Source organism: Cydia strobilella, chromosome 4 (genome assembly GCF_947568885.1).
Source record: "Cydia strobilella chromosome 4, ilCydStro3.1, whole genome shotgun sequence".
NCBI classification, from domain to species: Eukaryota; Metazoa; Arthropoda; class Insecta; order Lepidoptera; family Tortricidae; genus Cydia; species Cydia strobilella.
In genome coordinates, this window is record NC_086044.1 from 17,993,156 (window position 1) to 18,009,325 (window position 16,170).

The window sequence follows — 16,170 nt, forward strand, 5'->3', positions numbered from 1 at the left end:
GCGTTTCAATGTAGGACCCGGCTCCGAAGACAGAAGACCAGCTGGAGGAAGATGCCGAGCTGATGGTGCGACTCGGCGATGACGCGCGCGCCTCCGAGCTGCGGGCGCGTATGATGAGCGCCTCACTGCTCTCCGACATGGAGGCCTTCAAGGCAGCCAATCCCGGCTCCGAGCTCTGCGACTTCGTGCACTGGTACTCGCCGCGCGACTGGCGGCCCGACAGCGGCGGCGCGCTCGGCGACCGCATGCTGCTGCCCGGCAACCCCTGGGTGGAAGCCTGGGAAGTCGCGCGTCCGGTCCCCGCCGCGCGCCAGCGTCGCCTCTTCGACGAGACTCGCGAGGCGGAGCAGGTTCTTCACTTCCTGCGCTCGCGAACTGTCAGCGGTGCCGCTGAGCTTCTTTTACCGGCAATTTTGCGAGCGGGTGCCGTCAAAGCCCAGGCGGAAGGGGTCACCGCGGTCAGCGCGGCGGTGGGCGGGGTCGATCAGAGGCGGTCCTTCGAGATAGCCGCGCGGGAACTTTACGATGCGGAAAGGGAAGCGTGTCGGTCTATCTGTGTCCGCACCGTGCTCGGAGACAGCGAGGAAGACCGGCCGCTCGACTCCGCGGGTAGGAGCCGGATCATCAACGCCGTGGGGGGCAGCCTGCCGGCGCCTGCGCGGCGCGAGTTCACGCTGCGCGTGCGGGACGACGTGGCGCCGCAGGTCATGCGCGCTGCCCTCTCCACCGACATGTTCGTCATTGGCGCCTTCACAGAACGCATAGTGTGCTTTTAGCGATACAAATATTTAACCCCTTTATGCCATCATGACACTGTGCGAGCGAAAACGTTCATATTTATATTAAGATTATTAACCGTTATACTAAATGTTACAATGAACGAAGCATTTGCCAGTATAGATCTATCCAATCATCATTGTCAAAAATACTAGCGCAACGCTTGCAAGAAAGAAGAATAACCTAAATGCCGACTTAGTTCAGTCTTCCTCAATTTCTGATAGTGATAGATTTCGGTAGTTGTAGAAAGCTAGTACCTACAATGTAACAGAAGTCAAATTAGAAGACAGATCGCCTTACCGCCTGCTCAGTTTTGTAGATTGGTTAAACAATACGAATGTGTAATCATGCGCAAGTAGGAGTTACGTCGATCTATCTCGTAACAGGTAAATAATGTTAAGCGTATCGGTGCAATTATAGTTGAATAGATAATGTTGAATTGTTCATAGAATTTATTAATATATTTATAAGAACTTGTTTGTGATGTTCTAAATGTTTGCTTAAATTTTACGGTAATGCATATTATACTTATGCTAGTTGATTTTAAGCCTATGTGATATATAGGTAATGTTCCGCACTCGGACGCGAAGCTGGCTTATCAAACTCTACGCCAGCAGTATTTACTCTGGCTGCCTTCTTGTAACACCGAATTTTTCTCATAATACTCTCGTGAATAACTGAATATTTATTTTGTTTCGATGATATGTTTATTCCATAAAACGTGACTATGTAAATTTATATCGATAACAAGACCGTGTTTTATTTATAGCGCGAGTAATATAGGGTCCAGAAATTCCCGCATCCCTAATAACGCTGAATATTCAGCGCTGAAACAAATTCAAAGCCCAACTAAACCCTTCGACTCGGACTCGCATCAGAGTGTAGGCACCAATTTACTCGTGTTATCTATGTTCAAGATGATTTAATAAATTGCGACGCGTTACCAAACAACATCACTTGTTGTAGGACCTACAATGTAGGTATTACTATTTACTTGTTAGTTGAGAAGGAAAGTAGTAGGGGGAAAACGGGAACCGAGGTAACTCGCTGTCGACTTCTAAGATCCGAGATCAGTTTTATTTGCCGGTTTGTGGCTGTCTCATTGCCGTTAATGAAATAAGACGGAGTATACGAGCAGTCGTCCCGGCGTCGCAGAACTTGTGAGCGGACTTGTGACGTCATTTTTTGATCCTTGTGCTGTCACTGACTCGGTAATGTGATCGTTATCATACAGCGAGAAACGAACGACAAATAAACGTGAAGTGTGTACATTACTGGGTGTGGTAGGTTAGGAACGGCCAGAGTGTTTGGCTCGGCGGAGATGGAGGGGCTGTGGCTCGGACGGCGGAGCACAGGCCGGGCGGCGCATGCGCGCGCCGCGCCGGGCCGGGAGCCTCGCGAGTCCGCTCAGTGGTGCGTCGGGACGCTCGGTCGATTCCAGGGGCGCGCGCAAACACTCCACTTTCCAAAAACCGAATGAACCTTAAAATTTGTGTAAGAAAAATCTTTAAACCGCCGCTTTGCTAAATGGATTTTAAAACCATTCCTTGCCCCCTTGCACGGGTACCCGTTACTGTTTAAAGTTTGACCAATATTGCGGTCAAATTTGTGATTTGTTCGCGAAATCGGTATTTGGGCAAATATTTACTATTAATTAATTAGAAAACGAAGGTGCGTTAATCTAATCACACATGGATTGTTGCAACTTATCATGTCATATCGGAAGTAAATTAATAACAAGTTTGCGTGAGAATACGTTATTAAAAAAATTGAAATGTCGCATTCTTGATAATAAATAAAACGCAGTAGAAAGGTTATGAAAATTAACAAGTTTTAATAGGCAGTTTACTTTTTTTACTCATTGGTCTCTAAGTTTTAATATGTGCTAACCTGGAGCCGGTCCGCAGCAGAGCCGAATGACAGAGAAACTTGTTGTACCCGAGGTAAGTGCCTGTTATATTAACTTATTGTGGAGGATGCGAGGAATAAGGAATCAGTTCTAAATCGCGACTAATCTAATGAACTGATATCAACAGTTGACAGACCAAAATTTATCCAGTCTTAGCCTTGCTTGCCTATCTTTGAAAATTCGACATAGGTAAGTATAGATTGAAACATCATGCTAGCGATAGTGCCATTGACCGAGAACTTGTAATAGAATATTAGTTTCCCTGTAGGTATCGCACAGCTACAAAACGTGTATTTCTGGTTACGCGAGTGAAAGTCCGGACTTCATCAGTGCCATCGTTTGTGTCGAAAATTGGAAATACGTACCTCTTAGACGATAGACCAATAGTAAAATGGTGTTAATGAATTCCACAGAATTTCGAGCACTCGTAGGTTATCGTAAAAGTAAGTATATAGTAAGATTTCTACGTAAGTAGCACCAATTGTAGCACTTATGGGATCACTTTGGTCTTGAAAATCGTTTTTTATTTATTATTAATTTTTTGCTTATCTGCAGCTCTGCAAGTATAGTTGGTCAAACCAAATTGTCAGTAAATAAGAACAAAAAAAACTATACTCATCCTTTTCTTTTGGGTGCTAGTACTAGTGTAAGACAAAGATAAAACTCTCTGTCTATGTTTGAAATGAGACAGTCCTTTGACAAACTATAAGTGTGCAATTTCGCATAGGTACTACAGCTTCGGCATGCCTGCAAGAATGAAACTTTGTAGATCCATTACTAGATTGTATATACTTGTAGTACCGGCTGTACCCGTACATGAAACGTAACCCTTGTCCAGCGTCGGACTCTATCTGTACGTCGAAACCTCGCACGGACGGATTACCTAACTTGAAGTTTACCACAAAAATGTCGACTGTAGAAAGAGAGAGAGTACATATATACTTTAATGGCACTTGAATCCCAAATACATCAGTCGTTTAATTTTTACTGGATAGGTATTAGGTTACAGTAATAACATACTAATCTATGGGTATTAGGTACCTAAATAAATATAAGACAAATCTATCAATTTACAGATTTAACTTCTACCAAAAACATAATTATGTACCTAACTCCGTATAAGATTAATAAAGTTTAAGGAAAAAACCTGCCTCGGAAATAAAGAAATAGTCATTCTCAAATAGATGGCGCCACATCTTTGGCCTATGCTCGGCTAGATGGCGTCGACGATACCGTTTGATATTTAACAATTTTAACACATATTTGTGAAAGAATATACATTTATGAATATTTTTATACATTTTCATTTTTAGTTTTAATCGTTTGTCGACAGATGGCAGTAAATTTACTGTGACTACAAAATTTACTATGACAGTAACCCTCTACACTATCTATTCTTTTTGCTTCTACCAACAAATGTGCTTCATTTTTAAAAGTGGGTGCTAAAAATGGCAAATTCCAAAGTCAACTGTATCTTGGTATACCTGTTTTTATGTACCTAATACGTTTTTTGGTTCTGTATCACATCTTAAATGTCTTACCTCTTGCCGTCTTAACTGCGTACAGCGTAGGCAGTACCTACCTACCTACATACGTGAAATTTGGTTCAGGGTTCTTATGACAAAAACCTGAAACTTATTTGCTAAGTGATAACCCATTTTTTAGCTTTCTTACCTTGACCTCATGTACAGGTAAGCATATTCTGTAGGTCTACTTGTACTATCGGGGACATGAGCGGTGAACCAGTTCAGAAACATTTTACCTCAATCCTTACGAGCGAACTAAACTCCGCCTCCCATAGAGATAACCAATTATGAGGCATTTAGGGTTCTTTATCTTAATTTTAAAAGGGTAAAACCAGATAATGAGACAAACAATAGGTAGTAAGGATAGTTTATTAGTTAGACTAAGCTTCGCCTCTCCATAAAGATAACCAATGAGGATGCGTTTTGGATTCCTTATCTTAGTTTGCAAAATGCTGCTCGTCACAAAGACAATGGACGGCAATAAACTTTTCCCCTCACTAGCTCGGAAAGCCGTCTTTTATCCTTTAAAACAAGCGGGGAAAAACGCAGTTTATCCACTAGTGGGGAAAGTAATATGACCTTGGATGGAGCGTGTTTAAGTAGCTTTTGACAGATAACAAAACGTAAAACGCTCATAATAATGGTTCGTTCGATATTATTAATTATCATTAAATAAACGGTTTGAGAATTTAATAAAAAATACCAAATTTAGCTTTGTTTAATGATTTTAAGTCATAAACATTAAATTCCATAAGAAACATTTGCTTTTTTAAATGATGTTGAATGTAATTCTGAACGCACAAGTTGAGTCGATGCAATTTCAAAACGCATTGTCAGAAATGTCAACATTGTCAACAAAAATTTTCTCGCCGACTCCGACACGTAAAAATACACAACTTCCAGAGTTTTTTTTGTTATAATATCGTATTATTGTAAAAAAAGAGTGATTCCATTGATGAAGATAATCTAACGCCTGCGGATGTTGCACTTTCCTCGCTATAGTGAGGGGAAAAGTTTTGTGTTACTCACGGGTGCAAATGTATTTTACTTCTAGTGTGTTGAAACCACTCGCTACGCTCAGGATTCTATTTTAGAACCACTCGCTTCGCTCGTGGTTCAACTATAGAATCCTTTCGCTTGCTCGTGTTTCAATTCCACACTCGCGGGTAAAATACAACTTTGCACCTTTGTATAACAAATAACTATTACCTGATCTAACCTTTATTTTCAACACCAAAATTTTTGAGTGCCATCATCATCACTTTTATGCTATCGCTGGACGCCTGACCGCCTGCAAGACGCCGATTGTACATAGATAGGTAACTGTGTGTTATGACTGTTATGTGATACGTTTGTATGGAAACAAGCACACTCAACCACCTCAAGTGTCATATTTAATCGGCAATAGTGTATGCATAACGCGTAGCGTTTGAGGTATGGACAGAAGGTGCGGTCGTACGATAGTCAATGTCAAAGTTATGTTTATATTTTGAACCTTATCTCGTTGTAATAAGGTGACATGTATCTATTGTAAACTACCCATAAACACGGGGACAAATTCGTAACCCCGCAGGTTACGTGTGTAAATCATGAACACGCCAAAACGTGGGCACACATCTTTGCTTATAATTTTTGTCACGGGGGGTTACTTTTTTTTGTTTACTTAAATTAAAATCGCTATAGCATATGATACCACAATAGTTGTCAATTCTATAATTCGTTTTCATGATAATCATGATAACAAGTTTTAAACAATGACGGAGCGAAATCACTTTACACTAAAATCCTAATGTGACTACTGCTATTTTTAAATTACAATGTACTGTTTGTTAGAGATAATTATTGTATAATGTTTGACATATATTAATATTTGTGACGCTTTGGCTTGTTAGCTGTAAGTTACAGATGTATACTTAAATAAATAAACAATAAACAACAACAAACAAAAGCCTTGGAAAATTCGATTGGGCTAATAAAACTTGTGAAAATGTTAATATTTATATCAAGAATAGATTAGTTTTTGTGTTTTTGAAATGTTGCGGAGACGTTAATGAATGGAAAGACAGCCAGAAAGCAGAAAAACACGAGATTGAAATGAGAAAAATAAAAATAGGAACAAACAGCGTTCTTATTTACATTACAATTTTTTGTGATACTTACTTCACATTACTTGTTAGCCTATTTAGATATGAAATAAATTCTATATATCTTTGTACAGTTACTTGTACAGCGGCCAAGGCGTTCACAAATATCTAAACAAAACCTTTATTATTATTATCAAGTCCATGTTTAGATACTTTTGAGCACCTTGGCAGGCCCGATATATCTGATGACGACTGTAGGGACGCGAGTAGGTAAACTGAATTAAATAAACATGGTGTCTAGATATATTCCAACAACGCATTTGGTCTAAGTACATGCTAGTAAAGTAGCTATATGTTAAATGGAGCGGTGATCACGTCCTCCATGTCCACTGAATGGTCCGACCATTATAAATAGACCATTATAGTGTGCGCTCGGGTGGACAATGGCTAGGCGACACTTCGATGCATGTCTTGCGGCTTGCGGAGTCTGTGCCTCTACCCATGTGGCAATCTACTTATTCGACATTTGGCCGTAGCTGGATAAGGGAACAACATCTGCCCTTGAGCTATTTTGACTTGATTTTTACGGTTCCGTACCCAAAGGGTAAAAACGGGACCCTATTACTAAGACTCCGCTGTCCGTCTGTCCGTCCGTCTGTCCGTATGTCCGTCTGTCCGTCTGTCCGTCCGTCCGTCCGTCTGTCCGTCTGTCCGTCTGTCTGTCTGTCACCAGGCTGTATCTCATTAACCGTGATAGCTAATAGAGTTGAAATTTTCACAGATGATGTATTTCTGTTGCCGCTATAACAACAAATACTAAAAAGTACGGAACCCTCGGTGCTCGAGTCCGACTCGCACTTGGCCGGTTTTTTTATATAGTTTACTCACAACCAATGGCAGAAACTGGCCGGATCTTATATCTCGGAAACTATGCGTCTAAGCGACATGGCCACTTATACAAAATGAAAAGTGATTTAATTTGTTACAAGTTAAGTTTTTCGATATCTTCTATAGTTTTTGAGATAACCGCTCTTAAAGGTTTATGTAGGGCTGTAAATTTGTTTAATTTTGATTACAGTACCGGTAAAACGTTTAAGTTCACCCTTTGTTTTCGGTACAAAAGAGTACTTTTGTGCTATAATTTTTTCCAGTTCGGATGTCGAAATTTGTTTCCAACTGATCCGTTATTGTTTCCAGACATGTTTTTGATTAGTCAGACACAATTTACGTACATTTCTAAACAGCTCATTCCCTAAAGTCGTATAGGCATGACGGGCTACAATTAGAACCACATCGAATTGCGTCGGTGGAGACGTGGTGGGGACACCCGACGTGTCCGAAGTGTGTGCGCATGAATCCATATTATCTGCCTAAGAAAGTGTTTCAGTTTCTCAGTCTAAGACATAGCTCTTAGGATTGTACGTTTAAAGTGTCGAGGCCACGTGGCTCAGCATTTGCCGTCATGCCTATAAGATTTTAGGGAATGAGCTGTTTAGAAATGTACGTAAATTGTGTCTGACTAATCAAAAACATTTCTGAAAACAATAACGGATCAGTTGGAAACAAATTTCGACATCCAAACTGCAAAAAATTATCGCACACAATGTTTTGTACAGAAAACAAGGGGTGAACTTACTTTTGATCGGTACTGTATCTACACCAGTGAAACTGCTAGGCCGGGTTTGATATCGTTTTCGTATAAATCAAGGGTTGCTTAATTCATTTATGGTATCAGCATTGACACCATTCCTAAAAAAAAAATGAAAAAAAGTAGCTTTTTTTAAACTCCTCTTCACGCTTAAATCGCTGAACCGATTTCGTTGAAATTTGGTATAGAGATGGTACGAGTATGAGTCCCGAGACAGTACATTGGATAGTTTTTATAACCAAAATCAACATCTGAGGGTGTGAAAAGTGGGGTGGAAGTTTGTATGGGGAATCAATAACCGCTTAACCGATTGAAATAATATTTGGGATGGTCTACATGTTTGATTTAGTTTAAAATGATACCAAACATGACTACAAACCTAAACTTAAACATTATTATCCTCAGGAATTCAACTTCGGCGAAGAAGCTGAATTCCCCTCACACCAAATTTCACACCTTCAAAGTATGATTTTTCAGATAAAAACTATCTTGTGTCCTGTCTCGGGACTTAAAACATCTCTATAGTGTATATACCAAATTTCAACTAAATCTGTTTAGCGGTTTAAGCGTGAAGGGGAGTTAAAAAAGGTATTTGTTTAAAAGTTTATATTTTTTACTTCGGAATGGTGTCAATGTGATACCATAAATGAATTTGGCACTCCCGATTTATACGAAAACGATACCAAACATGACCTAGTAGCTTCATTGATGAAGATATCAAGATAAAATTGGTAGCCCCAAATAAACTTTCAATAGAGAATATCTCGAAAACTATTCAAGATCGCTGATTAAATTTGCTACAAGTTTAATTCAGTAAAAAATTTTTTACTAAATTAAACTTGTAGCAAATTTAATCAGCTTTCGTTTTGTTTAAGTAGTCATGTCGCTAAAACAAAGTTTCCAAGATATGTGAAAAACCGAAAAATGGAACCTTCAAATCCCCCTCTCCCCCGGCACCAGGGTTACGGCCGGGGACTTTTGATATGTTCACCTCCTAACTAGTCCAAACAAAGTTACGGAGTCAAAAATTGTGTTCTTAGCTTTTCCCTCTATACCTTTTTATTGCTTGGCCTATTTAAACAACAAAATTCACAATACATTGCGTCTTTAAAGCGTACTAAAGATCAAAACACAAGTTATTTTTTAAAGTTGCTGAACAAATGTTGGTCAGTTTGAGGAGTACAACCTAATATGTACAGTTTAATTTAGTGCTCGTGTCACAGGCCACACCCGATGTGTGTCCTGACTGACTGATTCATCAACGCAGAGCCACAACTACAAAAGCTAGGAAGTTGAAATTTTCACACCCTGTTACATTTATAATGTGTCGGGAATAAATCCACGCGAACGAAGTCGTGGGCTGTTGCCCACGTCAAGGTCAGTTATATATTTACTAGCTGTTGCTAGTATATAAGTGTATATACACTTTGCCCTTTTATATTGCGTGATTAATTATTTTATCGCAAAACCCGTCAAGCCACAGTCTGAAACAATTATATGATCACATTTTTCGGAATTGTTAGGTTATTATTATTTCCTTAATTTATTTTGAGTCTTAGGTTAGGGTTTTATAACATGCATATAAAAGTAAAATACAAAAACACTTACAAAACATTACAAAAAATATATAAACACATTATAAAAAACCTAACCTAGGGTGCCGCCGGCAGCGGGGTAGGGCCCAAGCTGCCGGTGGTCAGGGCCGCAGAGAGAGGAACCGGCGGACAATTATTATTATTATTTGTATCTCCTCGGATTTCACGGGCCTATAAATCCCGGTCTTTTGATAGGCTTTACTTCTTTTTATTATTGTTAGCTGGAGCGAGCATCACGTACCTATGGCGAATGTAGTCGTAGGTAGCTACTGGAATGTAACCGTTTTTGATATACCGCATATAGCATATTTCCCGGCTATAGGCTGGAGATGCTGCCGGAACTTCGGGTTCGCGGCTACCGATTACATTCCCGGCGGGCCTTCCCATTTCCACCACACGGATTCTTATGTTTCTTTTAAAACCATTATTCTATATATAATCAATTCTTATTTTCTTTTATATACTACAGATCATAATTTATTTGCCTGCACAGGTTCTTAGTAACTATATTAAATAAATAAAAGTTTGTAATGACTGTTCAGAGTGGTTACTAATTGAGCGTTTTCGAGTTATGGAAGGCGATAAGCTGTTGATCCCGGCTTTTGTTTGCAACAGAAACCTACCGCTACCGCGAAAACCGAAATTCGCAAATTGCGGGGATCTTTCTCTTTTACTCCAATGTAGGCGTAATTAGAGTGACAGAGAAAAATGCCCGCTTTGCAAACTTCGATTTTCGCGGTTATAGCCCAGGTAACGGAACTGGGGACTAACTAGGCAAGAAAACTTTAGTTACTTACCTATCTAAAGTTTACTTATCCTTCGTTACTTACTCTGGGTTAGGAACTCAGGAGAAAAAACTGCTTAGTAGGTACGTATGCTCGGTACGTAGTTTCGGGCCAGAAATCTTGTGGTCTCCACGCATTAATTAGCTGAGTTAACTATGTATAGTGTATTTCCTAATAAATATTTGTATAGTCTCTTATATGTATGGTCTACAATTACATACCTAACATAGGGTCCTATGCAGTATGGAGATTGATCTCATTTGATTGCATGAAATTCCATATATAACTCTCCATGCAATCTCACAAACGACGGAAATGTCAATGGCATCATGGCATCGCGATATCCAAGGCGCGACAGTCGGCAATCTAACAAATGACTACTCCCAAACTGTTCATTGATGTAATAGGGTGATTGAGGAAGATAACCATCCAGGAGGAGTTAGTTTGCTAAGCGCAAACGTCATAACATACCTACGAATTACAATATAACGTAGTTAATGGGCGAGGTGATTGCTTTGAATGCTTAGACTTGCTCTGGACAAAATAATATATATAGTACTCACGCTATAAGGGACGGGTCCGCGCTTGGCACTGACTTCAAGCATATCAGTAGCTAGTGCAAGTAGTGCATATAAAATGGATCATTAATTTATTTTATCTTTATTAAATCGAATTACTTTCTTTTAAGGTTCACCGATCACTCATCATACAAAACGAAGTGTCTAACGCCTCGGCCCGGACCCGGACCGTTCTCCCTTGAGTCATCGTTTATCGTGCTAAACGTATCAGTAATTGTGTCAAACCGCACAACATGAGACCGTTCTTCTACTATATCCATATATATTTACTGCCATCATATATTAGGTAGGCGATCATTATCGGTGCCTGGCGCCTGGAAGGCCAGTTTTCCCTAGATGACATGTATATACATACATGGCTAAAGGTGAAGATGCGAAACTACACTATGGATGATATATAAATAGACGCTACTTATCTAATATCGACGAGTAATCTAGGTATGGGTTAGGTATGTAGGTACATATCTACATATATCTCTGTTCAATGCTTCAGCTGCGAGTTTGAAGTCGATCTTATAATCCGACTGCTCGCGTGCGCTATTAATCCGGGCTTAAACGTGTAGTTCAAACTAAGGGGAGCAAGAGATCCTAGGTCTGATGCCTGACTTACGGAGGCGAGCTAATATTTTATTGCTTTTAAAGATCAACGGCAGTTCTTTTAAAGGGTTTAAAATCCGGAAAATCACAACTATTAACTTCCCAAGCCAATTTGAATAATGTTTAATAAATGGTATGATGTGAGATTTCATACCGACCATACCGTAAATATATACCTGCTTAAATGGTAAGTATAAGTAGGCTAGTATGTATATGTATAGACATACTAGCCTACTTATACTTACTCGTATAGCTGCCTGCAATGAATTGCTGAAGTTTTGGTGTTCGGGACACGTTTAGTAACTAAAGTGCTCGCCACTTGACTAAATTAACGTAGTCCAAACCAGTCTTTCATTTTCTACTCGTAACTCGCTCGTCTGTAGTGCGAACGATTTTTGGTCAGTTGACCGCTTTTAGTTAAGGGTCCCCGGCAAGCTCGGTTCTCCATACAAACGTAGTTCCGGTCTCATTTTAAGAGGCCGGTGGCGATTTTAGTCGCATAAATGTAAAATTGATAGATTTAGTCCGTGAAATTGTACACCTTTTATTACCTAATTGAAATAACAAGTACTGGTTTCTGTTAGCAAGTCTTCTTATCTTACCTTTTATCAGATAATTTTTTTGAAAACAGACTCACTAAATTAGTAATGTTTGCTTTTCTGATGGACGTTTAGGTAAACGCGCGTAAAGCACTGATTTTGTCGCTCTTATTTGTAAATTTCGTAAAGTTTGGACTGCTAAACATGGTAATTTTGTATTACACATATCCTGTACTTGACGTTTATCAGACTACATTTTTATTATTATGACTTAGAAGTAGTGTAAATGAAAGTTAGACGAAATCAATTTTCTCCAGAAATTACTTCAAAACAAGTAACAATTTCTCTGAAAATCGACTTAATTTCAACGTAATTTTGATACTTAAACAATCTACAACATTTGCTGAAACTATTCTTATACATCAATTTGTATAATTTACCACCATAATTTTTTGATGAATTTTTAAAAACTGCCCCTTCTCTTTATGCATTACCGGTGACGCACGCTCGCGACCTCATTATTCAAATGCAAGATGAGAAGACGTGCTAATAGAAATCAATACTTGTTATTTAGATATTACGCAACAAAACGTGTATAATTTCAACGACTAAATCTATCAATTTTACATTTTTGCTCCAAAATCGACTACGGCCTCTTAAAACGGCTAGCTAGATTGCTCGGAAACTTTGTACTTACAATAGGATAAGAGGTATATCTATGTTTGTAATTAGTTTATGTAGCTTCAGATACCATAGTTAAAAAAATACAGTGAATTTAAGTTTTTCATACAAAACTTGTTTTTGCTCTATTTCGTTTGTTTTATAAACTGGAGCTATATAAACTAATTACTAACTAATATACCTCATGTCTTTGTATGTTCAAAGTTTCATTACAATCCAACACGTAGTTTTAAAATGAGAGCGGGAACTACGTTTGTATGGGAAGGTGCAATTCGGCCGAGCCTGCCGGGGACTCAAGTCCAATAAAAGCAATTCTCCTGAAACTGTGAACTATGCAAATAATTATGCAATAAATTTTCGATGAATCTTCATTCTTATCTAATGAGGTCATTACCATTCAATTTAGATTTTAAAAAGTCCCGCTTCCGAGATGCCCGTTTTTACCATCATCTGTCTATTCGCCGTGCCGACTTACAAAACCAAAGGTGAATTACGAGAATAAATTTCGAGTTATTTATGTCCGGCTTTACGACTTTTACGACTCCAGAAGCTTTTGCAATATTTATATTTTCACTTTAAATTTAATGCTTCTTGTTAACCATTTACATCAACATAAAACTGATTGTTAATATTGTTTACATAATGTTTTAGGTTTAATTTTTTATCTTACATCATATCGTATATGTCGCAGGCATTTTGTAAAAATCCACCGTTTACAAACGGCGTCGTAAATTTAAAATTTAAAATGCCGAAGGCAAATGATAAAACTTCCGCATTTTGTATAATAAATTATGACATTAACAGCGCCGTTTGTAATTTGCCGCGGCATTGTGGTCGAATTAGTTCTTTAATTTACCACGCGTGGCGCTACTGTACATCAAAACTATGTAAAACGCTGGGGTGTCCATCAAATCTGGAGTTCGTCGGACTGTTTCTTTTCAAAAAACATTTCCTTCACAACTGAAATAGACGGAGCCCCGCTTCGCGGTTCCTATTTCTGGGCCGTTTTGCCCTTCGGGCATCTGAAGCCACCCTAACGAACCTAACCTTAGAGTTAGTGAGATTTAGTGTGATGCCCGTGAAATCATTATACTTCGGAGAAAAAAAATTGAACTGAGTTACGACAGCTGGCTTGAATAGTTATACAATTACATCATTCTAGCTTTTAGTCTTTTTCCCGGTCTAGCATTTGTGGCCTGTCGTTTCGAGATCCCTTTGACACGCTGCCGTGCCCTCTTTGAAAAATGTGTCCTTCAGTTTAATATCCTATTTCCATCCTATTTCTGACAGATTGTCATGATAACGAAAAAATGGTGCAGGACGTTAACCTTGGTACTATGGATGGTATAGAAAGGATGCCAATCTCTTATGGCAGAATTGTTGCAAAAGTGACCGCTTTCAGCTTTAAATAGTAGTTCCTAATCTCTCCGGTGGCGCTAGTTAGGCTCTGGGACATGAGTATAACATGAACCATGTAAGGCAACAAATAACTCGACCAAATTAAGTAGGTTATTTTTGGTAGTATTTCGGTGTATGGTGGCGCCGCCTAATTACTGTTTTTTGATGGACACTTTTCATACATAGAGATTCGGCTCCTTTATATAGTCTCCATGCTTGTCTGTAAGCAGAACTCGGTCGCCCAAATGCTAAATACTTAAAATAAGACAAACACGTGTTAAAAGTCACTTTGACAGATTTACACACACATTGTTTAAGGGATAAATATTGTTGATAGGTATATGAAAGTATTAGTGTCAGTTACACATTACACAACGGCTGGATTGTTTGTACGTCTCAGATATCTTGGCGAGCGGCCAGCAATTGTTTCCACGACGTGGAAAATACATTGGCGGCTTACTACGGGCTACGGCCGATACTGTCGCACGAAATGCCCCAGCCGATCGATCATGTGATCATGATCAGTGTGATTAAAAAAAAATCTGTTTTACTCTACGTATAGCGCCCGAGTAAAATATATAAAGGTACAGACAATTATTATGGCCTGCTGGCCCTACACTGTGTTTTCATTGTGTAGGGCATCAAACACATTGTGTAGGGCTACACACCACACAATGTGTTTTCACTTTGTATTAACAGATTTGAACCCAAATACTCTTTATTTACATACAAGATATATACAGTGGTACTACGTAAACAAAATTAATAACTAGCTTAAATCTAAAATAGGCCCTTGAGGCATTGTACCAAGGATGCTGGCGGCATTTCCTCGCTATATCGCAATGCTGATTGATACGTTGTGCGAGGAAGCCGCCAGCTCTTCGGTCATTTAAAGTCTCTTACTGATTTAAACTGATATCCACCAACATTAAAGTTGATAGTACCTAAGGTAAGGTAGGTAGGATAGGTAGCGGCACTAGAGTTGAAGTCACCAACAACAAAATCATGCAATGACAGCGAGATTTTGAAATTAGTATTCATTTTCCGATAGCATAATATGACTTGTAACTCCGTTTAAGAAGTGTAACACTCTTACGGTAGATGTCGTTAGGGCCTCCCTAATGGCTAATATATGGTGGAAATATTCGCTGCATTGGGTACGGTCTTGGTGGCTCAGATGGTAGAGCACTGTACTAGTAAACCAGTGGTCGTGGGTTCAAGTCCCACCCAAGACAGTGAATTTTTCCACTTAATTTATTTCTAAGCTTAAACATTAATTTGTCTTAGGCTTTACACATATCTGATACAATAAATCTATATTTGCCGTCGTACTTTTAATACTTAATATTACAAACAAATAATCGTGTTGTATTTTTCCGGCATTAAAAAAAGTAGGTCGTCATTTGTGTTAAAGATCTCGGTGAAGCCCTCGAGCGTTATTGTGGTTGTGGAGGTTTCACAATGGAGGTGTTCATTATACGAAGTGTAATGTAACCAATAATAAGCACGGAGGCTGCGTCCGCCCGACCCGACGACAATGCCTATAAGGATCTTGTTTGTATCATATCACGTTGTTTTGGGACTAAATAATGTCACATATGTACATATTATTACACGGCCTGCATTTTATTTGTTTTGACGTAGAATTAGTCAAAACTATGCCAACCTGTGATAAATAATGTTAGGTTGGCATAGTTTTGACTGCATGTGTTACATGTGTTTAATTTTAAAACGACATGTTATTTAAACGAGCAATGCAATGTTTGTAAAACTGTGAAACCGCTATAAAACTTACGAAGACATACGATATAATTTGATTACGATTTTTCAGTGTAATTATATACACTGCATGTATAAGTTAGTTATAAGGCCTTTTTTTCTCTTTCTTTCTTTGTATATATTGTATAACTGTGTACTTATACTGAAATAAATGGTATTCTATTCTATTCTATTCTATTCTATTCTATTCTGTTCTGTTCTGTTCTGTTCTGTTCTGTTCTATTCTGTTCTGTTCTGTTCTATTCTATTCTATATAAAATATTGATCTTAGTTA

General features: G+C 38.8%; 2 protein-coding genes across 2 annotated transcripts in view; both read left to right on the plus strand.

Moving 5' to 3' along the window:
- Positions 1-1,527, plus strand: part of LOC134740762 (rab3 GTPase-activating protein catalytic subunit) — a 50,075-nt gene extending 48,548 nt beyond the window's left edge. The window contains exon 4 of the mRNA XM_063673362.1: positions 15-1,527. Within this exon, the coding sequence (XP_063529432.1) occupies positions 15-776 (762 nt within the window). The 3' untranslated portion in view covers positions 777-1,527. The remainder of the gene's footprint in view (positions 1-14) is intronic.
- Positions 1,528-1,803: 276 nt separating this feature from the next.
- The window catches only part of LOC134740763 (G-protein coupled receptor 179), a 52,415-nt gene continuing 38,048 nt past the window's right edge, over positions 1,804-16,170 (plus strand). Inside the window, exon 1 of the mRNA XM_063673363.1 lies at positions 1,804-2,720. The gene's annotated coding sequence lies outside the window, so the exon portion shown is untranslated. The remainder of the gene's footprint in view (positions 2,721-16,170) is intronic.